The sequence below is a fragment of the Branchiostoma lanceolatum genome, chromosome 6 (genome assembly GCF_035083965.1).
Source record: "Branchiostoma lanceolatum isolate klBraLanc5 chromosome 6, klBraLanc5.hap2, whole genome shotgun sequence".
In the NCBI taxonomy this organism is placed as follows: Eukaryota; Metazoa; Chordata; class Leptocardii; order Amphioxiformes; family Branchiostomatidae; genus Branchiostoma; species Branchiostoma lanceolatum.
The window spans coordinates 10429708-10452930 of NC_089727.1; the positions used below are offsets into that span (position 1 = coordinate 10429708).

The following is a 23223-nucleotide window of genomic DNA, read 5'->3' on the forward strand; positions in this document are numbered from 1 at the left end:
TAAAGCTTAAAGACGGAGGGCCCTTGTTTGAGGAGAACCACACCTCAAGCACATTAAAAAAAAACACTACACCCAAAAAGAGTAGGGATCCATCCTGGTATGAGTGGATCAAAAAAATCTGTGCAGTCTTTGCAGTTTGTACCTACTGTGCAAAACTGGTGTGTTTAAAGGTGGTTTACTGGTTATGGTAAACAAACAAACAAACAAAGATTTGGCATGACTGTTCCCCACAGCGGACATGTCTAAGGTTCTGGTTGGTTCTTACGTCTTGCTCTCTGCCAGTGTCAGTCGGTCCTTCAGCAGTTGGATCTCGGAGCGCTGCTCCTGCTCCGTCAGCTGGGAGGCAAACTCCCGCTCTCGGTTGGTGGACAGCAGACCTTCCAGGTTGCGTACGGACGCACGTTCACTGGTCACTTGGCTACGAAGCAAGTCTGCTTCTCTTCGTAGCTCCTCTAATGCTGTTTTGGCCTGTAAGATTGACAAAAAGAAGTCTTCATACCGAAATTGGAAATTTTTTTACTGTGCAACAAGTTTTCGAAACCTCAAACCTCTGTGAAATATTCTAGAATGTCGTCATATAACTTTGGTTCCTAGGCATTGCTTGGTGATCATTACATATAATCCGGCGTCACACATGCCCTACCTGGCTCATGCACACATGTGACTATTGTCCTACCCGGCCCACGCATGCCCTACCTGGCTCACACATGCCTTGCCCGGCTCACATACATGTTGTATGCCCTACCTGGGTCACACATGCCCTACACAGGTCACAGATGTCCTACATAGTTTTACACATGCCCTACCTGGCTCACACATGCCCTACCCGGCTCACACATGCCTTACCTGGGTCTTACATGCCCTACCCAGATGACACATGTCCTACATTGTTTTACAAATGCTCTACCTGGGTCAAACATACCCTAACTGGGTTACACATGCCGTACCTGTTCAGAGTCCACACTCTTCTGAGTGAGCTGTCTAGACAACGCCTCCTTGGTTGTGTCCAGTTTGACACACAGGTCGCGGACAGACGACAGGTCCGTGCCGAGTGCGCCCTTCTCCTCCTCGACCTGGCGAATGTCCTCCTCGAGAGTCTGCATGGACACCGTCAGGTTCGACACCTGCAGCTCATATGCCTGCTGGGCTGCCAGGTGCTGCAACAGGTGTAGAGTACAAACATGGTTATGTCTGTAGATTGGCAACAGGTGTACAGTAACAGGCAATGTACATGTATGTAGATTGGCAACAGGTGTACAGTACAGACAATGTACATGTATGTAGATTGGCAACAGGTGTACAGTACAGACAATGTATACGTATGTAGATGGCCAACTGGTGTACAGTACAAACATGTACATGTACCTGTATGTAGATGGTATCCAACTCATACACTCACACAACCTCGAGAAGGGTTAAGGCACAAACATTCATGTACACTGGCATCAATCTGGCATATGAGCTTAGCTACACTGTCTACATAAGCATATTATATAGAACAAGCTTGGTACGCAATATATCAAATACACCATTCACTTACACAGTCTCTCTCAGTACTGCAATCCTTGGTGTAAGCATTGGTGGAAAATACAGACATTCCATCAACACATTTGTAGAAATTTTACTTTTTCTTAGCACATATTTGTACACAATTTTAAACTAAATTGCTCAACAAATACATTACCAGGCTGAGTAATACCCAAAACTTTAAGATATGGTACAATGTACATACTGCTTTCTCTTCTTAGCATTCAGCATTTGGGAAAGAGTATGGTACACACAACACTACCAGCGAGCTTGCTGCTGCAGTGATTGCACAAAGTTATGCGGCCCAACGGCTATTGAAATGGAGATGGGGGTTGCACTTATGATACACCATCTGGTACGAATCTTGACTTTGATGAAAATGAGAATTATTATACTATTTCTATATATGACAGTGTTTAATGTACTGTATAATATGTGGACAGTCTTACCTCCTGTATCTCCCTCTCCTGACTGTCTACCTTCTCCCGTAGCCTCCGCACCTCCGACTCACGAGACATCAGCTCCAGCTTGGTGTTACTGGACTCACCATGGTGCTGGTGGGCCTCCATCTCCCACCTCTCCGCCTGCGTACTCGCTTTACGGTAATTATCCAACAGGTCCGCTATCTCACGGTCCTAAACACACAGCACAAAACAGGTCCCATTTTTGTTTCCTGTCGTATATTCTCAATACAAGTAAGCTAGAAAATGCTGGGACTGCTGGCAATTTTTATGCTACAACTGGACCAGCAGAAAAAAAGAATTAGTCTACTTAGTATACAGTATCTGCATCTATATAGCCAGTACAACAGCCTTTCCGCGTAACACACCAATTTTGCAGGCATGCGGCGTAGCAGCAGCTGGTTACTAGTATATTACACTGAACAACATGTCACACCTAAACTTTGCACATCTAGCTGCAAGCGTTGTATAAAGTTACTGAATGAAGATGCCCCTACTGTAATGGTTGCTAGTATGAGTTCAACTCTACAATAGATCTGATACACCATTTAGTTATTCATAGATCTTAAGGGTCTCTTCAGTTAACTGAGTAACTGATTTCTAAAGGAGCCCTTACAAAATCATAACAAATCAGAATAAAAAAAGGATAACTTAACATAAACTGAAGGAATAACACATTCACAATAATATAACAAAGTAGTAATCAACAGACATAGGAGTAATCTTACCTTAGCTGCCAAGAGGTCCTCACACCTGGAGACCTCTGCGATGTAGTCCTGCACCTGTTGTTTGAGACGCCCTCTGTCTGACATAGTCTCGTCCAGGTCTTGATGTACAGCCTGTATCCAGGAAATAAGTGCACACGGTTAGCACTGTGTGTACGACATGAAAACTGGTTGGCCAGACAGCAAGTGTGGCGCCTGTAGGGGATGGCCTTCTTGTACAAACTGGGAATTCAGATGCTTTTAGAATTGATACTTTTGAGAAACTCTAGCTATCTTTTATACAATGTTCAGGTGTGGAAATGTTGGCAGTAATTACATTCTAAGGGCAGTAACAAACTGTATGCATCCGGTATGTTTTGAAACAGCTTACTGGTCTTTTCCATTTCTCACTTAAATTTGTATAGATTGCAAAATTGTGAGCTCAAATTCTGGCATACTTGCCAGAGTTTTCCCCCTGAAAAATTGCAAGCCTTTTTTCAGCTGGAAGTATCTGTTAATCTGTGTCAATGTATCTGTTTGGCTGGTATAACCGCTCTTCAACGTAATAAGCTTCGCAGGCATGTGCTGCGGCAGCAGTTGGTTACACTTTCAATGAGCAAACTGTCCTTTGCATATCTAGCTACAAGCGTTGTTTAAGACATCAAATGAAGATGCCACTCTACGATTACTTCAAGGAAAAAAAAATTGAACACATCTATAACCTGGGTTGATAAGTCTGGTATATGAAGACACAACTATTTAGCACATAAATGATTGAATGTACATATAAGAACTGGTTTACCTGGTTCTCCTTGGTCATGGTGCCCAGGTCCTCCTGTAGTCTCCTGTTCTCCCTCAGGGCCACCTCCCGACCACGGCTCACCTCCCCGAGCTCCTCTGTCGTCCCGTCTAGCTGCCGGCGAAGACTGCGGATTTCTCTCTCCTTATTACTGACGAGATCATTGGCACGGCTGGGGAGGATGGAGACACAAGTCTTAGTGATATTCAATCGCAAGACAAATGTGTTAAGGCAAAACTTAGAATCTTTCATATCTAGAAAAAAGAGAAGTAGTATCAGACTTCACAGTCAAACAATTTGACAGGCCAACTTGCCTTACAAGGAAACGATTACATTTTGCATAATGTAAAGTCTGCATCCTGACTGAATTGCTTTTGATACTGACTATTGGAAAAGCGTGTACATGTATCATCAATAAAAGAAATGATACAGTCACATGCAGCAAGAAGTCCCTGATCATAAACTGAAAGTTCCCTTTCCATTTTGGATTGCAGATTCCTCTTATATTGTCTGTTCCATATTCAAAGACAAATTATACTCACTCTAGTCTTGTTTCTAATTCTCCAACATTCAACCTGAGTTCAGCAATCAATTTCTCCTGAAAAAAAAAAGACAGAATAATGGTGTCACTTGGGTTATCACATAAACAACCGTAACCCAATAAGTTTATTAGTTTAGCTTGTTTGTGACTTATTCATAAATCAAACCTAACTTATGAGCACAAAATGTATTGCTCTTAAACATCTTTCCTAACAAAAGTTGTGTTAAATATGTAATTTGAAACACTAACACTAAAATCTCAGACCTCTATTAAATACGGTATTTGGAGTTTGTGGACATACATTGTGTTGTACATATATCATCAGGTAATACAGGCCCACAAAATGTTGTGCACAAGTTTCAGCTCTGACCTTATTGACGACATTCTCCTCCAGCCCTACCACCCTCTCAGTCTTCTCGTCTACGTTCATCTGCAGGCCGTCCTTCTCGCGGTCCAGCGAACTGACCGCTCCTCTCAGCTGGGCGATCTCATCCTTCAGGTTAGCAGTGACACGGGTCAGGTCATCTGTGGGGGGTGAGGACATGGGTTCAGATTAGTGCTCATCCCACCACAGGGGTGAAGTATTGTCTTTTGATTCTTCAGTGCCTTCTGTGCCTGTCCGTCTTACTCTATCTGCGTGGCAATGTGTCTGACTGTGTGTGCTAATGTGATTCCCAATGTACAATGGTAGTCTTAACCTATTACTGTAGATGTATTCAAGTTTGAGGTGATTTAATTTTACAGTAGGGAGAAAATGGAGAGTTTGTGGTGGTTCTGAGGTCATTGTTGAAACAGGCGGGTGGAAGACAGAACAAGCATTTTTGCAGTAGCTTTAGGATCCCATTGAAGAGGTTGCCGCAAATACTGCGAACATAAACCACCGCTAACTGAAATGTATTTACAGTATCATCCCCTAATTTCATATTTTGTAAACAAGCACAAATAGCACACATGCTATCATGGGCGAAAATGTCCTTGACGTAAGGGTAACTGTGTGTGTGCCTGTGTGTAGGTAACCTACCAATTCTCTCTGCCTGTGAATGCCCTCTCTCCTCAGCCTGCTGCAGTTCCCCCACCTTCCTGGTGAGGCGCCGCTGACAGTCCTCCAGAGAGGCTTCAGTCTGCTCTGCCAACAGCCTGCTCACAGGGTATCATACAACTTTGTTACTTAGTGGCACACAATCAAATTATCATGCAACTTTGGAATTTAGCTTGGAAAGTATTTGTCACACCTATTTTTTCTTTGTCCACATTGGTGTTGTATATGTACAGAAAGAAAATGAATTTGCTTCAAATCCAAGGGCTGTCTGGCCAGGGATGGTACATGTAAATATCAGGTGTTTAGATCAGATATGAAATCCATCAAGTGATCAATTCAGTGACAGCTAGCAAATTTTGAGACATGGATTTAGAATTTGCAAGGGCGAATATGCTCCTGATTCTAAGGGTTACTTTATCATGAAACACGTCGCCTTTTTTCTACACTCAATTTTACATAATTCTGGATCTGTATCAGCCAACGAGTCTAGTCACCCTGTAGTATAGCACACCATACACCTGATTTGTACACATTTAACAGCAGCAGGTGATCATTCCAGATGCAGTGGTAGAAATGCTTTTTTCCAGTGTTCTGCAATATTGCAGAATGTCAAAGTTTTGTTCTGCAATTTGAAAATATTTTCTGCAAATACACAAGCCCCCCATACTACAATCTTCTCAACCTAATATTGTCTATATTTACATCATATCTAGCTTTGCAACATTGCTGTACATGTATTTTCTCTCACTCTTTAATTTTTACCAGCAAATCAAATACCTTTTTCTAAAATTTCAGTTCTGATAAGTAGGGAAAAGGACATTACAAATGTATATCCTTGCGGGGGAAATAACGGGAAAAGTGTTCTGATGCGTAATTAGACCACACAACCTGTGACAAAAATCACAGCCACTGCCCATGGAAAAGATCAAATTTCAATTTTTTTTATTCTGCAAAATTGCAGATTGTTTAGTTTTTCTTCTGCAATCTTGAAAATCTTTCTGCAAATTGCAGACTGCAGGTGGTTATTTCGAACACTGCAGATGGAAGTGTTTTTAACAAGATAACTGATGAGTATTTCAGTAAGGTTTCCAGACAAGTTGGAAAGACAGGATATCAGTACCTCATCTGCGTGGCTGTGGCCTTCTGTTGTGAGGCCTCCTCCTCGGTAGATGCCACCTTCATGGTGAGAGACTTGACCTGGTCCTCCAGAGTGTTAATCATGTCCCTCATGGAGGTCACCCTGCCCTGCAGGTCAGCACGCTCCTGGTCTAACTGTACAGGTAACATAACACCTTTTTACACACCTGTATTTGAATGTTGAAAGTATCTCTGCCAGCTTTTTCTAAGTAAATAAAATCCTCTAAGATAAAAAGTAGGATATTGTAGTGGAGTCAGAAGCAACTTACTGTGTACAGTTGGCCCTCTTGGTCCTCTATTCTCTGTTCTAGTCGAGCTCTGTCTGTTAGTGCAGTTTCTGTAGATATCTGTAAAACAGAGACCATTTCCTTTATTTTCCATTCACAATTCTCTTGCTCATGATTTAGATACAAAGTACCACTGACAGATTCATTACTCTTTTTTTTCAAAAAGACAAGTTTTCCCAGAGATCAAAGTTACATGTAGATCCAGGCCTCTTACTAGGTCCAAACATTGATAAAAAATCTTGAAAGGAATCTGAATTATACAACTTTATTGGCAGTTTTACCTCCATTAGATATACAATGTACACAAAATGTTTGAAAATGAAAAAATATATATTGTTAGTTTTGAACACACATTTCACTTTTGGCAGTTATATCATAAATAGGTTTTAATTCAAGCAAGGCAAGAAAAACTCATTCAATATTGACAAGTATATACTGTGTTGACATGAAACAAGAATTCTGACCTTTAGTCTTTCCCTGAGACTGTCTCGTTCTGTGGCCATTCTGCGTAGATCTGCCATGGCGTCATCGCGTTCGTTCTCCACCCGACGCAGGATGGACTGAGCTGCCAGCGTGGCTTTGGGAGACTTTGGTGAACGAACAGCGTCTCGCCTCAGACGGTTGATCTCTTCCTGGGCCTATAACGGGTTGAGACAACATAAGCGCTTGAAAAGAAGATGAGGACAAATCTGCAGTTCAGAACCTCCTGCTAGGTGTCTCTCCAGTACCACTTGAGTGGAGACACTGTACAGTAGTGGTAGATTTGTATTTGGCTGCAGTTATGCCTGTGCCTATAACAGGTGGAGACAACATAATTACAGATTTGTAGAGTTGGCGGAATTACAAAATAAACATTAAACCAGTCTTGCAGGATTGATACCTGATGTCCATTTATAATGCTAGAAACAAGTTAACTTTCTTTTGAATTATGACTTGGTTTCTGATTCAAGTACTGTAAATCTTGAAATGTTTGCAGTGGGTTTAGTTTTGCAGCTATCACCGCTCTGCAAAATAATGACACTGCAGGTATGTTTTTTTGTGTTACAATATTGCTCAAAAAACTTAAAACACCATGAAAATTTGCCACACCTACCACAAAATTTCATCCCCCAAATTAATTGAATTATTTAGCAGCATAGTCAGAACTAAGACAGTTACTAAGTGCCACCTAGCAGGACATGGGTGCATTGCAGCCCTGTCACCATGATCATGAACTTGTCTGTCCACCTGCTGATACAGCATACTCGTCTTGTCCCTCTCCTGGGTCAGCACCTTGACATTGGACTGAATCTCGGCCATGTGACGCTCAAACTTGTCCAGCATGGACTGCAGCTCGTCACGTTCCTGCCGCAAGCGGCTAATCTCCGTCATGTCATCTACGGACTGGAGACAATATGAAGCCATAAACGCTTGACAACGCTTTAAACTTAATTCAGAAGGGCCCACTATGCATTACGCTAAATCAGGGAAGTCAGTTGCACAATGGTGGCCATCTCGGTACGAATTACGAAAAAGAGGTATGAAGGCAGTGCAAGAAGTATCAGACAATAAGTTAGATTGTTAACAATCTTTGGTATGTACATCTATGTACTGATATCTTGGCATATTTCCATGCCATGATTACCCTATGTTGACTGTCAGCAAAATTTCCATACTTTTCTACAAAGCATTCATGACACTACAAGTAGCTCCTTACATATGTGATGATAGATGCTTGTATCATGTACATGTGCTAGTATTTCGTTCTCGAACCTTTCATGAATAATGCAGTCAAATCATTCATGTGTATCAAAATGGACTGAAAACAATACCCTATCTCTGGTTGGTGGAGACCCCTTGGTGGGTGATCGCCGTAAGGCACGCAACATCTCATATTCACGTTTGTAGAAGTCACGCTCATCCTCCAGTACTCGCAAGATGGTTTCATAATGAGCAGCCGTCTAGATTTTCGTGTTGAACAAAAACAGACTTAGACCTGTTACAGCAACAAACTTACTCCCTGCTATGGGTCATATGCCAAATTTCATAATACATAATAAGACAATTTGTATGCAAATAAGGAGGAGGTTTTCTTAAGCTTGCTTTATTATTGTTTATGGATTAGTTAATTGATGCACAGATTCAATTTCACAGTTAATGGACCTGTCAGTGAACTGTCCTACCTTTCTGTCCACCCCTGTTCCCTTAGTAGGCGTGCCCTTGGTTGGAGTGCCCTTGATGGAACTTCCCTTGGTTGGTGTGGAGGTCGGTGTTTTAGCCGGGCTCCCTGATCTTTTCTTCAACATATTCTGTAGAACATCCACCTAGAAGTAAACAAGTAAATCAGTACCGTGCAACAACAGTTCTCTACTGTTACTTTAGTGCTAGAACTGTTAGTTCTACCAGTCTTAGATTAGATACCGTGACATATACAGATTTCAAATATAACTTGCAAGAGTTGCAATGTTGCATCCTTTTTGCTAAGAATGAAAGTTCTCATGTACTAATGTCTGATGATACCTCTTATTTTGCTAACTTAAGCTGGCAAAGTTGAGTCACAAATTGCAAAGGAAGCTCAAAACTAACAAGAATAACTCTTATCCTTGCATATCACTCATCCATAATTTTTAAAGTATACTTAACAGAATGACCCAATGAAATAATGTCCCAGCACTGCATCTACAATGCAGGACATCAAAAATGATGACTTGACTTTAGAAATATAGGAAACATACAGAGATATGTAATTTCCGATGATTTCAACACCCTGGCATATCTTTTTGTATCTAGTGAGGATGCCTTGGTGGCAACGAATGCTTATAAATCTCTAGGACCATTGTTGAAAGTAGTAAGAGATGCAGCTCACCTCCTGTTTGTAATAATCCCTCTCCTCCTCCAGACTCTTGATGAAGTTGTCTAGTCGGGAGGGAGACTTGTCTCTCTTGTGTCGGACAGACATGTCTCGCAGTCTCTCCAGCTCCAGCACCAGCTCTTTCTCTGTGGAACATGCAACAGATGTCAACAATAATGCTTACCAGATACACATCCTACTAAAATGGCAACATTTTCCAGCAAGTACAGGATATTTCCCTCCTGTGAATGACACAAAGTCCCAACCAGGCCATGACTCAGGTCACAACAACTGCCGACTTCCTCCTTTCCATACTCTCTTATCCCCAACTTTCTTGAACCAGATAAAAAAAGTCGGCTGTGCAGTTGACTTTCAAAAGAGTTCTAGCCAACTTTGCAAACCAAATCCCAACCACAGATAAGTTCTGTAACAACTCCATGGTCTGGAGAAGGTAGGGACTTGCAATATTGCAAGTATGCATGACTGTTTTAAGCAGTTATACTACATTTTGTGTATAAAGGGCAACAACAGACAAGCATTTCGCCACTTTTAAGCTTGTACCTGCAAGCGAGGAGACACATGTAATAACATACGCAATATCAAATGTCGCTGTGAATCTTTATAAGCATTGTAAAAATTGAGTGGAATTTAGTAGTGTCAATTACGCTTCACTCTTGACCTGTCGGAAGGCAACAGTTGGAAATGAGAATGAAATGGTTCAAACTTGGTCGTTACCTTTTTTGGTGAGCTTGTTGACCCTGTCAGACAGATGTCTCTTGTCTTCCTGCACCTTGTCCATCAGATCGTGCAGACGCTGTGCCTCCGCCATCTTGGTGGCCAGGTCGGAGCCGAGGCGGTCATTCTCAGACAACAGGGATTTACGTTCCTGTCAAAGAAATCAGTAAATCAATCCGGTCGATATTCCTTAATGTCAGCCACTACACAATTTAGCTCACAGCATGCATGACTGCAGACTAGGAGGTATAAAAACAGGGAAATCTGCTACAGTACCAACTTACCAAGGAAAGCACTTACAGTGACAGGGAGGAGGCCCAAAATCGACATGAACCTTCATCTTATCAAGACCTATCCACATATTTATGTACCAAATGCTGACATGACCAACGTAGGTCAGAAACACACACAAACAGACAGAACTTACCTCTCGCAATGTGGCCACTTCTGTTTCTGCAGTTTCCAGCTGGCGTTGGGACCTTCTCAGATCAATCTGTTACAAAACAGAATTTTAACATTTAAACTCACACAGATGATGTAACTTGATTATCACTGTTTCTTGGTAATACAGGCTGGCATGAATGAAACTTTGCTCCCACCCAAAACCCCTTTTTATCAGTCTAAGTGACACTGTTAGCAACACGACAGTCCTACCACAGTGCATAATGTATACATGACTACAGACAAACCTGCCCAAGGAGACCACTCAGGGGACCAATAAAGTTTGGTCTTTGTGGGCAGGTGGTCACTATAGACAGGACACTTTATGCTTGTGACAATGGGAAAAATTAACTAAGGGACCACCAAAAAGTGGACACATTGGCCAGGTGGGCCTCATGTAGAGGTGGTCACTTGTACAGGTCTGACTGTTACAGTAGCTTTGACTATGCAGGAGTTTTAGAAACAAACCTCAATGCTGCGGACTTCGTTGTCAGCGGTGGTGATGGCTTGTTCCTTGTGCTTCTGCAGTTCTCCGGCCAGGCGGTCGATGTCCTGCAGCTCCGACATCAGCTTGTCGTTCCTGGTGCTGAGCTCCATCTGTTCCCGCGCCGCCGAGCGCCGGTCCTCCAACACATCCTGTAACCTCCGCTCAAGGTCACGGTTTGCTTGTTGGAGATAGTCCACCTGCCAAAACATTAACGCAATCAGAGATGGCAGACTTCACCCCCTTATCAAGTTGCGCTTAAAACATCATGAACACCTCATTTCCCCACCTACCGCAAAGTCTCCATGAACACACATTAATGTACGGTAGATGTTGCGTAGTTGTTTTTTGACATATAGGTGTGGTACATATAAAATATGGTGTGACAGTCCTGTACATATTACACGTAGCATGAAAGCTCATCTGTGTTGTTGAAATCCATCTGTGACGAAGTTCGATCTTTACATCAACACAAGGAAAAGTAGCTCACCTCAAATTTTCAGTCGTACCATGTCGACCTTCTTCAGGAGTGATTCAATTTGAGCACGTGACTTTAGGACACGTGACTCGAGTAATGAATCGTAATTACCTTGCAAGGGATATCGGCCCCCGTCTGTGTTGAGTGTCGGCTGGTGGGCTCTTATGTTTTACGACTGACAATTTGAGGTGAGCTACTTTTGCTTGTGTTGATGTAAAGATCAAACTTTGTCACAGTCCTGTACATTGAAATATCCAGTGTAGGTGTGATAGCATATAGTATATGACAGTACCTGTACATTGAGATGTGAGATAAGTTTCTCGTTCGCCCGCAGCTTGCCTTCCATCGAGACCACGTCCTGGGGCCGCCCTCCCTCCAGCAGATATCCCAGCCGTTCTATCTCCTTGTCACGAACTTCAACCTGTACAAACCAGCCAACAAGTATCCTCTTAACACATTATAATATACAATCATACAGGTATATACTCCGCTGATTATGCTGGTACCATCAATGTTATTCCTGTATGTAGCATCAACTGTCATAATCCCACTGGGTCCCTAGAAAGACTACCACAATGAAAATATTTTTATCGATGTCTTCTCAAGAATGTTTTGAACACCAGTGGATATCTAAAGTGTGCAGATCTCGGGGATTACCCATGCTGCATTGAATACAACTTAATTTAACTAAGTAAATCAATGCATGTACATTTTCCATGATTGATCACCCTGCCATACACTGTAGTGGATAATGACATTAAAAACCATTAATAACCGTCCAGTTGAAATGTACTATAGGCTATACATGACATAAGTACATACATGTGATTTATATGTGGCAACCCCTTTGAAAGACTACCTCTAGTGACTCCCGATAACCATTTTAGGAAATCCACCACCACTTGAAACCTAAGTAGTGAGTAACATCCTTAACAACCTGAAAATCTGAAATATATTCTACTGCACTTTCAAAAATTGGTTTTAGTTTTGGAAACATAATATCAATAAAGTCTCTTGACCCTGAGAGTAGGCAGTGGTGACACAGCACGGTTCTTCAAAATGTTGTCTATGACCTCACCTTCGTCGTCAAACAAATCCACCTAAGAACAGAACAAGTTTATCAATGTGCGTTTTGGAATGCGTTTTTATACTTTTGTGTCATACATTGTGTAGTGTCTCTCAGAGAGTAAATTTACATCCCATAGACTAGAAGTAGGGCAATGTCTTTTTCTATTGCATGTAGAGACTGTGGCCTTGTTATTAGGCCATGTCAATTGAATTTCTTGGTTCTTGCATTTTTACCTGTCAGGAAAAGCTAGCATAAAATGCTAGCATAAGAAAAAAGAAACAGGAATCCTGTGATGGATTCAAATTCAAATTTTATTTTTCCTGGGCCTAAAGAAATCAAGTTAGTCTGGCTTTATCATATTAACTTACCTGACAACCTACAATGCCATATGATTTGGAAGAAGTCAACAAGTTTTACAAGTAAGAAAGCTGTGCCTAACAGGTTTAGGAAATTGAAAAGGAAAATTACAAAAATTAAGAAATCAATGTGTTGTGTTGAAGTTGACAAAAGAAGTGAAATTGTGGTAAATAGTTCTAATTGTACAGTTTGTGTAGCACCTGTCCTTATGCCTGGGGGCACAGCCTTTCCTTTCAAACCCACTCTGGCAGAAAATCAGTTCACCCCATGGGAAAGGACACATAAAACAGGTGATTATCACGATTACTCCCAGTACGGTCAGGAGAGCAAATACTCTACACAGCGAGCCAACTAGTAACTGCCACTTAACGAATAATTAACACTTCATAACTCATGTAAGCTGATATCAATGGTCCATTTTCATTAGAAAAAACTGTACTAATGGTATGATCAACAATCAAAAATATAACAAGGTCCACAACAACCACCTGTTTGATTTGAAGGTTAGAAGTTCACAAATTAAACTATAGTAAATAAAACCCAATAACAGCTTCAATAGTGGGTTCTAATGGCTTCATTTACTCACCGACTACACCGATCCTTGTTGCAGCCTCTAACAGGGAGAACACATAATACTGCCCTACACTTGACTTGCAATTGCTGTACTCCACTCTAGCAAATTCAAATTTCAACTGCCACTCCGGGCAGGATTTCAAACTGCCCATCTAAAGTTTGCAAACACTGCGGCATGATTTGTGCAACGCTCGCTTCCCTTGTTCAACATCTGGTCTATTTGAATGACCCCCATTCTGATGCAAATCAGCCTCGTCACTGATAAGGGCTTGGCCAATCGTGGCCCCCCCACACACCCATTGGTTACTGTTGTAAACACCTAGAGCAAATTTGCATAAGTAAGCCATTGAGAGTTACCCCTGCAGAAAGCGTCTCTAGTTACCTGCCAGATAGAATATCAGGACTCACGCTCCCAAGGGTAAATATACAATGTATGTGTTATGTTATGGCCCTGCGGTTAGCCAAGTAGTCTATAAGTGCAAATAAATTAGAGGGAAATATCTCCAATATACGTTGGGAGAACTTTTGAAATGTAGTAAAAATGCACCGTAGTGGAAAATAAACAGAAGGTTAGGTATCATGTTTTACAGTATTACTTACTGTTAAACATGTTATCTTAACCAAGTGTGTTGTAACGGACTGAGTGGGTGTATTCAGGGAAGGTAACAATCTTTAAAACATGATGAATGAAAATATATGTACATGGGCTATTTTCTATCTTGCATTTTTTTGGGGGGGGGGGGCACCTGCATTAACACTTCCTTAACCTCTAAGCAATAATAATCTACTATCATCTATTGTCCAAAGATTGGTACTTATTCCATCCAGAGGTTTCCCAAGTACTACAATTTACTACTGCATGACACTGTCTATGACAAGTAACAAGCTGCATTGCAACACATGTTTCAATCAGTATGCCAAACAAATCTGCCCCCTAACAAATAACATGAAACAGTACTTACCCAGTCATTCATTGAACCCATATCTAACACTAAACAATGGATAATAAAACACTACATATACTTGTAGTCATGCTTCAAGCCGGCCACATTATATGCATATAGCTTCCCACCACCATGAAGACTGTCTATATCCTTTAGTATGCTGGTAAACTGGCTTAACAGGTCCAGGTAATTATCATCTATTGATAAACATGAGGGGGGCTGGGCTGGCAGTTATCACCTATTATCAGGCGGTCACTCATGCCCCGTATTTTCACAGCTTACTTCATTGTCTACTAACACATATAAATGAGGCTCAGAGATAGCCATCACTGATCATTACTGACTCAGGTATACCTCACCTTTAATACTGTATCAACTTAACAAACAGATTTTGATACTGAATTTTAAGTCCTGATTGAAAGAAATTCAATTCTTTCTTTAGAAGGAATCCACTAACCTAAGCACAGATCCTTGCCTTTCCTGGGCACATTTATTCATTTATTGACTGTTATCCAAGACATAATTGATATTTTCACATCATAGAGTGGTCATCCTCTGTTTGCATCAAGGCTTAACTGCACAGAAACCATAGGATAAGACCTTCTAGGAAAAAAGTGATTATATCTACACGTCGATGAAGGTTAGACATCCAGGTAATAAGATACGCCAAATAGCAGTTACTCACAAGCAACTGGATAATTATGACTTTTGCATCTATAGTGCCAGTGAGAGAAATTACATTAAAGGATTTTGCTACCTATATATATATATATATATATATATATATATATATATATATATATAGGTAGCAAAATCCTTTAATGTAATTTCTCTCACTGGCACTATAGATGCAAAAGTCATAATTATCCAGTTGCTTGTGAGTAACTGCTATTTTGCTATTAAAGGATTTTGCTACCTATATATATATATATATATATATATATATATATATATATATATATAGGTAGCAAAATCCTTTAATGTAATTTCTCTCACTGGCACTATAGATGCAAAAGTCATAATTATCCAGTTGACTCAGTTATATATATATATATATATATATATATATATAAATATATAAATATATAATTATATATAGGAACCCAACATAAATGAAACCACTATGCAAGCAATTCATGAAGACCAGTTTAGTTTGATTTGAACATAAGTCATTTAGCTGGGTTGTGTCTGAAGTGTCATAATCTACACTTTTACACTTCCTCACTAATGTCAACAAAGATTAGAGTTAACCAACCAGGACAGAAGATGTAGCAGAATTCAAATTATTCTACATACTTGAGAGTCAGATTTCTATTTGTAATTAGGTCTTGATTTCATCTTTATTGCAGACTAGAAGAATATACAGTAATCAAATTATAGAATAATGTATCATATATAGTACTTGGATTATATGAAGTATCTAAAATCCTTGTGTTGCATCAGAAAACTAAACAGACCAATATGAACACAGTATCCTATAAGGCCATGTTGATTTGATTATATGGATGACATCCTCTGGGACCCCAAAACTGATGTGAGCGTGCGAATAAAACAAAAAAGTTTGGCAAAAAGAAAGTTACCTTCATTATGAAATCTACATGGTCAGGAAGGATGAACAAAACTCAACACACAGAGTATGGTATATATACGTCATAGATTCTTAATCTTCTTCTTTTACTTTGGAATTGACTTTGGAATTATACGACACTAGTATCAATTTTCTAAAATATTACTTTTGCAATTCATGTTCTCTCATTTTGCAGCTGCTTTGTAACATTATGATTTACAGTATGGCCAAAAACTTTTTTTTGTTTTTGGAAATGGACGAAAATTGATACGTGCGTGGATGTCATCCATATTATTATTCAAATCAACATGGCCTTATGATTGAAAAAAGCCTACCTGTCGAGTCAGCGTCTTGATTCTTCTGTCCAAAGCCTCCTTGTCCTCGTGTAACCTCTGGCTGTCCTTGGTGAGGGTGTCGATCCTGCTGTCGGCCACCTCCAGCAGGTCTGCGATGTACGGGTCCTCCACCACAGGGCTGTGAGGGGGGCTGGGGCGGTCCGCAGGGGGCACCAGGGAGTCGATCTCCATACGCTGCCGGTGGAACGGAATGTTCCGCTTCTTCCCACCTATGGTAAGGGGAAACACGGGCTTAGCTTGAATTTTTTCATTTGATTCATTATTTCGAACATGTCATATCTATACAATCAATTGTATTCGGTACTGACCATGTCCCCTAAATCATCACTTAAAACTTCAATTTAACATGAACAGTACCTGGTAAGTGAGACAATATTTATCAACTTGAAGCCATTTCTTACCTAAATGTGTTAAGGGCAGGTACAGTACAGACTCGTATAGATGGTAACACTATCATAAAGATTATTCACTCTAGTCTAGGGGAGTGTAGAGTTTTGTGTGCATGTTTAATGTATGTACTATGAATGTGTGTGTGTAAGTTGGTGTGAGTATCAGTTGGTGTGTCTGAGTGTGTGCGTATTAGTTGGTGTGTGTGTGGTGTGTCTGTGTGATTGATAATTGGTGCGTGTGATTGAGTACATGTGTGTTGGTTGGTGTGTGTTGGTTGGTATATTGGATGGTGTGTCTGAGTGTGTGTATTGGTTGGAGTGTGTGTGTTGTGGTGTGTGTATGTGTTGGTATGTGTGTGTGTGTGTGTTCACAGTTGGTTGATGAATGTTGTAAGTTACCTGGTGTCTGCACCACAGCCTGTAGGTTCTTCTCCTGAAGCTGCTGGATCTTGTCTTTCATGGACTTCTTATCTCTCTCCACAGCACGAACCTGACAAACACAGAACACACGTATCGTCATCCACACGTAGCTCCTTCCGCTTTGCTCACTGTAATCCTCTTTGCCCTTGCAAAATGTTTTTTTGTGCCCCCAATGGCTGCATTTAACCGACACTGCTCGAAGTCAACACAAAAGATTAATTAACAATAACAATTGTGCCATGAAATGTTAGGTTGCCAGAGCTCCAGTACACATTTTGGACCAACTTTCTGCCAAGTAGCGTTTAATCAATTCTTCCCATCTGGAGATAACCAGTACCTGAAATCTGTGTGGCTGTGAGTGGTGATCCAGCAGTTAAGCTAGGGGTTAGTTAAAGAGTAATTAATGCATGCAAAAGAAAACCTGGCAGATGTTGAAAGATGGGGTCGGCCACATTGGCTCATATTTTGTATACAGGTATGCGATGGGTGCGTACAACTATGAACAGCCATATAATTAAAACCCTCCAGCTATTTTTCTTTGCCGAGTTCTGGGACACTTCCTATTTGGTGACCCTCAAAAATCAGACAATTTTTGGCTGAATTCTGATGTCAGCAAGGATGTTATAACTTATATTAACTATGTAACCTCCTTGGCTTGATGTCAGTTATGCAATTCTTGAAAACAGCCTGAATGACTTTTTGGCTGTTATACCATGACTAATGTTACAATGCCAAGCCTACCTTGTGGATGTACTGTGAGTTGAGAAAGCGTAGATCAGCATTCTCATGTTCAAGTTTCCGGATGGTCGCCTTGAGATCTACACATACACATGGACAATTACATGTATGACTCAGACACACACACACACAGACTGAATATGATTATTATCAGAATAATAAAATGTGCTAGCTGATAAGAGCTATTACTGGCCATGGCATATACTGATGAGTGCATTGCATGGCCATAATCCACAGTCATCGTACATTTTGATGGAGAAAAATAAAGATTTTTTATTCAAAATGAAGAACAATGAACCAAACTTTCGAATTTGCAATTTCTGTACAATCACTGTTTTTCTACCTTTGTTTTATAAATTCTTACTGTTCAATAAATGTCTGTAATTGTCTCCTGAGGACTATTAACTTAGGTTCAAGCTCAAGCTACAGAGGTCACAGTGCACCTGAGGTCAACAATGTTCCCGTTTAATAATTCCTGCTGCCAACTACATCACACCCAGACAACCATACATTGTTAATATGTAAGCTACATGTACAATGTGAAATGTAACAAGCTCCACATGGGAATACATTACAAACACCTATCAAATGTCACAGCATCTCTTCTTATTGGACAATACACATAATGATCCTTGATTGTTCCTATAATTAAACTGTCCAGGTCTCTAGGGTATTGCAGAATACGATGGCCTTACACCTGTTCTTTTCTATACATAGTACATACATTACAGTATACTTTAACAAAAATCCAAACAAAGCAAATGTACAATAATAGTACTATACCCAGGCAGTAGTCATATAGCTATAGTATCACTCAATTTTTTGTCACATCAAAATACTAGTAGCATAAGCCATACAATGTACGATAAAAAATCGGTAAACTTTAAAGCATGAATGCTAAATGAAGATAATACCTTGGCAGCACATAAGTACTGAATGCTATATAGTACTACAAGACTAAAATCATTATTATGCAGGAGCTGCATATGGCTGCAGTTACATGTTGAGTAGCAAAACCCATAACAGTACCCTAATATACCAGTTCATTGTTTAGGTGACGATGGGCAATGCCATATAAACATACTCTCATCTCCCAAATAAACATACCCCCCGGAATAAACATACCCCCTGGACAAATTTTCAAAATCTAATAAACATACCCCCCGGAATAAACGTACCCCCCAGAAAATTACCAAATTGACACATTAACTGTGTCCATGCTACTTCTGTCTTAGGGAAAGAAGATGATAAGCAGGTAGGTTCTTTTTATTTACATATTCTATATAAGTATGTAAATAATGAACCGAATAACTGTAGATATCTTGTTCAAATTATAATCATTTTCTCCACTTTTGGAAAAATTGGGCATAGGTTCCCCGCGGGGGCCAACGGTGCTTCAAATTCAACAAGTGAAAATGTACATGATACATGTATTTTCTACTTGGAACTTGAACCAAGTGATCAAGGAAAATTGTTGTATAAACTGGCATATCATTAAAACAGAAGTAGTTGCCAAACTTCTCAGTTCACTTGCATGGGTAACACCTTGTACAAATGTATCAACATTTAGAACTTGAACAGAAAATTACCATATCCTGAATATCCGATGAAAATACAAGTATTACGTATTTGTAAAAGCCATGTAGAAAAGGTTGAACTATGACATGTATGATGTTAGTTGTTACTAGTACTTTTTCTTGCTCAACTTTCCATTTATCATGTATGCATTGCATATAGAAACATGGATTAATTTTGTAAACATTACTAGAAGTATATGCTTTCCACAAAATCACCTTATTATAAAGAACATTATCATATATTCTCCTTTATTGTGTTGTTGCAATCCAAATAATTTCAAATCCAAAAATTACCCTTGATGTATGCAGAAAAAATCTTTCATTTTGAGAAACTTAGTTGTCAACAAATTCATTGTTTAGATGTGAGAAATCTCAGGCTTGCTCTATTTTGTGCTCTCTCTTTCTGATTAAAAGTTCCTTGGTTACATCTAAAACATTGCCACAAACCACAGGGTTCTCATGTTACACATCAAAGCGCGAGTCAGACTGAGCGGCACCGAACACAGGAACACAGACAGTAACTGAGTAAGGGGCGGGGCTAACAGAGAGCTACATGAAGTTCTGAGAATACTCAGCCAATTTGTTTGTAGGGGAGTGATTTTTGTCAAAACATCGTAGGTGATAATTACTGAATATAGATTGCAACTTAGTGTTGTTTATCAACTATTAAGTGGGAAGTCACTTTCTTGAAATACCACACATTTCTGACAAAGACAAAAGAGTTTTATTGGAAGATCAAAAAGAGCTGTTTCCCCTTGGTAGAAGTGAGTTCTTCCGTCCGTGGGAAACTTCTAGTGGCGTGCGTTACTGTACTGTGGCGATTTTCCAAGGGCTGAATTTTCATGTTTGTGTTAGGAACCGTAGGATTTAAATGTTTTTGTAGATTTTAAAAGTACTATTCAGTTTTTAATGCTAAGACACTGTCATAATGTGGTGTTATTTTCATATTCTAAAAGTTTTGAGGAAAGGCTGTATTTCACGTGAGTAGAATTTACATGCGACTCAATGGTAACTTGAGCATTCATGGTGTTGATTACGTTGTTCCAAGGTTGTTCTTTTGGCAATGTTTTTGTCTTTTTCGAGCGTAAATTTTGCGATCACTGTAAGAATTCAGATGGTCTAGAACGGGAAAAGAGTGTCAATGTTGTTTATATGAAAAATAGATTTCAAAACTTAAGTGTGGCGTCTTATTTTGTCTGAGATAACAACATTTACTTTGTATCGAGATCGACTGACATGTTAGTACCGCCAGGATTTCACAAATGCCGGGTCATAGCAGCAGGGAAATCAACGCCGCTAGGCCGAAAAATAGCAAATTATGAGCAAAAATGTCGGGGAAATATGGGCAGGAATACCCAAACTTTCGATTTTGATGGGATCCCTGGTTAGCAAAACTCTGATTTTCAAAAAATTAATAAACGTACTGTCCAAAATAAGAACGTACTGGGTGGATTTTGAGGCTGAAAAAAATAAACGTACCGGTACGTTTATTTGGGAGATGAGAGTAGTCCTACCATGATCTACACTGCGTCTTCTCCCTGGTGATATGACAAATTGGGACACAAAATAGCCACAGACTGAGCACCCTTTGCGCCGGGGTTTGGTAGAATACATGTTCACTGGCATGTTGAATTCTACGACTGTCCCACCTGCCCACTCAAGGGTGAACTAAATTATTGATGTTGGCATTTAATAGGGCGTTACTATCTTTCCGTTGATTCAGTGTAAAATTAGCCACAGCATTTTCTGTGTCTCAATATGGAAAAATCAATTCTCCAGGGAATTTTACTATTGGTACAAAATTATTTCATACAGTTATTGAAAAATGAAGTAAGAAGTCCAAACAGCAAGAATTGCTGGAGCAACAAGAATTAATTGTCTAGAAACTTTATTCAATAGCTGCCAAGCATTAGTCCATTCTTTGTTTGAGATAATTTTATCTACCATAAATCATTGTGCAAGTTAATAGATAATACCTCATTCTTTGCTTGCCCCTGGATGTGTTTGAGCTTTAGACCAGCCTATCTTTATGTACATCTTAACTGGGGTATATTTTCCCCTTGGGGTATATTCTGGCAGGGGCTATGACACTCAGTCCAGTGATTTATGTGCAGCTATTAAAACTAGTATACTATGAAATCAGCAATTATGTAAACCATGCCTTTGGTTGCAAAACAAACCAATTAACCTACAAACAAACAAACAAACAAAACTAAAAAATATAACATCTACTAACATAATTCCACCAGGGTAAATGATTCCGCCACCCTGAAAAAATATGTCCAAACAGATCTCCTTCCCAATGTCCCCCAGTATAATGCACTCATTGTATAGCTAAACTGTGCATATCTTGGGGGTGCTACACTAGAGATAGATCTCAAACAGATTGTGTTTTTCAAAGTGGCGTATTTATGTAACCCGGCAGATTAATATTGATAGAGGTTAACAAAATGTCAATTTGACATCTATATGAAAAAAAGATTATTTAGGTTGGATACATCTAAATCTCCCACTGGGCATGATTGTGTGTTCATATCTACATGTACATGTGAAATACCGGTAAGTGATTTTTGATTCAAACTAAATATCATCAGACTCATATGAACGAACAATACACGTACCTTTAGCTTGTTTTTCTGCTCCTTCCTTGATGTTGATGAGTTCTAGATGTATCTTGTTGTTCTCAGTCACCAGACGAGCGTTCTCTGTGCGGTACGGCTCTGTCGTATCATCGTCTGAATCTGTGGGCTGCTGCACAGCTTTGCCACCCTAAAAGTAAAACCAAACAATTTGATTTAGACCCAGTGCAGCAGTATACGTACCTACTGTCTTGCTGATAATTACCTCCATGAAACAGGAGGTTTTGTTTTTGGTGTGTCTCAGACTCTGTTTGTTTGTCTGTGTGTGTTTCCACACATTCCACAAGTTAGCCATGTCCAAAGGTCATAGAATAGCTAGGTTATCAAAGGTCATCTCATTTCCTGTCTTCAATTCCTAATGCTATATGCATGCCTGTTGCCTTATGATTATGGGAGACGTGGACACATGTAATGTTAATCAAAACCTTACTTGAATAATTAGTGAACTACACTTAAAGTTAAACAGGACATACGAGAAATATTTCACAAAGGTTTGAGATCTTCAATTTATAGTGATTGTCGTGGCAATAGTTAATTTCAAAATTGAAGACAACTGAGTATATGATATACCGACTGAGTAAATAAGCAAAGCGATGGAACCTAAGACTGAGGACAAAGCATGACACTTTTTCATTAGCTAGTATTAGTGCAATGCGGACATGCCTGTAATTTTAGGTTCTTGAGGCTCTCTGTTGTATGGACCAGGTCTGCAAACAGTTTCTCCACCAGCGGCAGACTCTCGATGCCCAGCGGCTGTCTGTAGCCCAGCTGGTCAAGACGCCGCCGCAGGTTGGCAAACTTCCTCTCCGCTGTAGAATTCATGACGGAGCCAGTCTTCAAGGTCAGCCTGAAATTAGGGAAGAACAGCAGGGCTCTAAAATCATTTTTGGGAATAAGTGCACTGGTGCACCAGTCACTAGTACCCTATAGCTAAAAATTCAGGTGCATTTTAGAAAAGGATTTGGGTGCATAATGTAAAATAAAATAATATGTCCGCAAAACACTTTGATCATTAGGCTTACTGTCTTGCTTCAAATGTGGAATTTGAAAGTCTATAGCTGACTTCAAAATGTTAAATATGTAAAGGCTCTGTTATTAAATGTACAATTATTTTACCTAACAAAAAAACTA

General features: G+C 39.9%; 1 protein-coding gene across 8 annotated transcripts in view; it reads right to left on the reverse strand.

Moving 5' to 3' along the window:
• Positions 1-23223, reverse strand: part of LOC136437320 (centrosomal protein of 135 kDa-like) — a 32103-nt gene that overhangs the window by 6386 nt on the left and 2494 nt on the right. For 2 of the 8 annotated variants that reach the window (XM_066431861.1, XM_066431859.1), the window contains exons 2-26: positions 22756-22939; positions 22075-22222; positions 17880-17956; positions 17118-17208; positions 16309-16538; positions 11756-11884; positions 10970-11185; positions 10488-10553; positions 10061-10211; positions 9341-9471; positions 8658-8798; positions 8307-8435; positions 7723-7878; positions 6960-7133; positions 6478-6555; positions 6192-6343; positions 5054-5169; positions 4403-4557; positions 4034-4089; positions 3495-3663; positions 2717-2827; positions 1977-2162; positions 1541-1564; positions 948-1157; positions 266-468 (exon numbers count right to left, since the gene is read on the reverse strand). In XM_066431861.1, coding sequence (XP_066287958.1) covers positions 266-468; positions 948-1157; positions 1541-1564; positions 1977-2162; positions 2717-2827; positions 3495-3663; positions 4034-4089; positions 4403-4557; positions 5054-5169; positions 6192-6343; positions 6478-6555; positions 6960-7133; positions 7723-7878; positions 8307-8435; positions 8658-8798; positions 9341-9471; positions 10061-10211; positions 10488-10553; positions 10970-11185; positions 11756-11884; positions 16309-16538; positions 17118-17208; positions 17880-17956; positions 22075-22222; positions 22756-22914 — 3458 coding nt within the window. In that variant the 5' untranslated portion in view covers positions 22915-22939. Of the gene's footprint in view, positions 1-265; positions 469-947; positions 1158-1540; positions 1565-1976; positions 2163-2716; positions 2828-3494; positions 3664-4033; positions 4090-4402; positions 4558-5053; positions 5170-6191; positions 6344-6477; positions 6556-6959; positions 7134-7722; positions 7879-8306; positions 8436-8657; positions 8799-9340; positions 9472-10060; positions 10212-10487; positions 10554-10969; positions 11186-11755; positions 11885-12482; positions 12564-13475; positions 14388-14424; positions 15098-16308; positions 16539-17117; positions 17209-17879; positions 17957-22074; positions 22223-22755; positions 22940-23223 lie in introns of those variants that run through there. The other 6 variants (XM_066431860.1, XM_066431862.1, XM_066431863.1 and 3 more) reach the window with 6 other exon arrangements.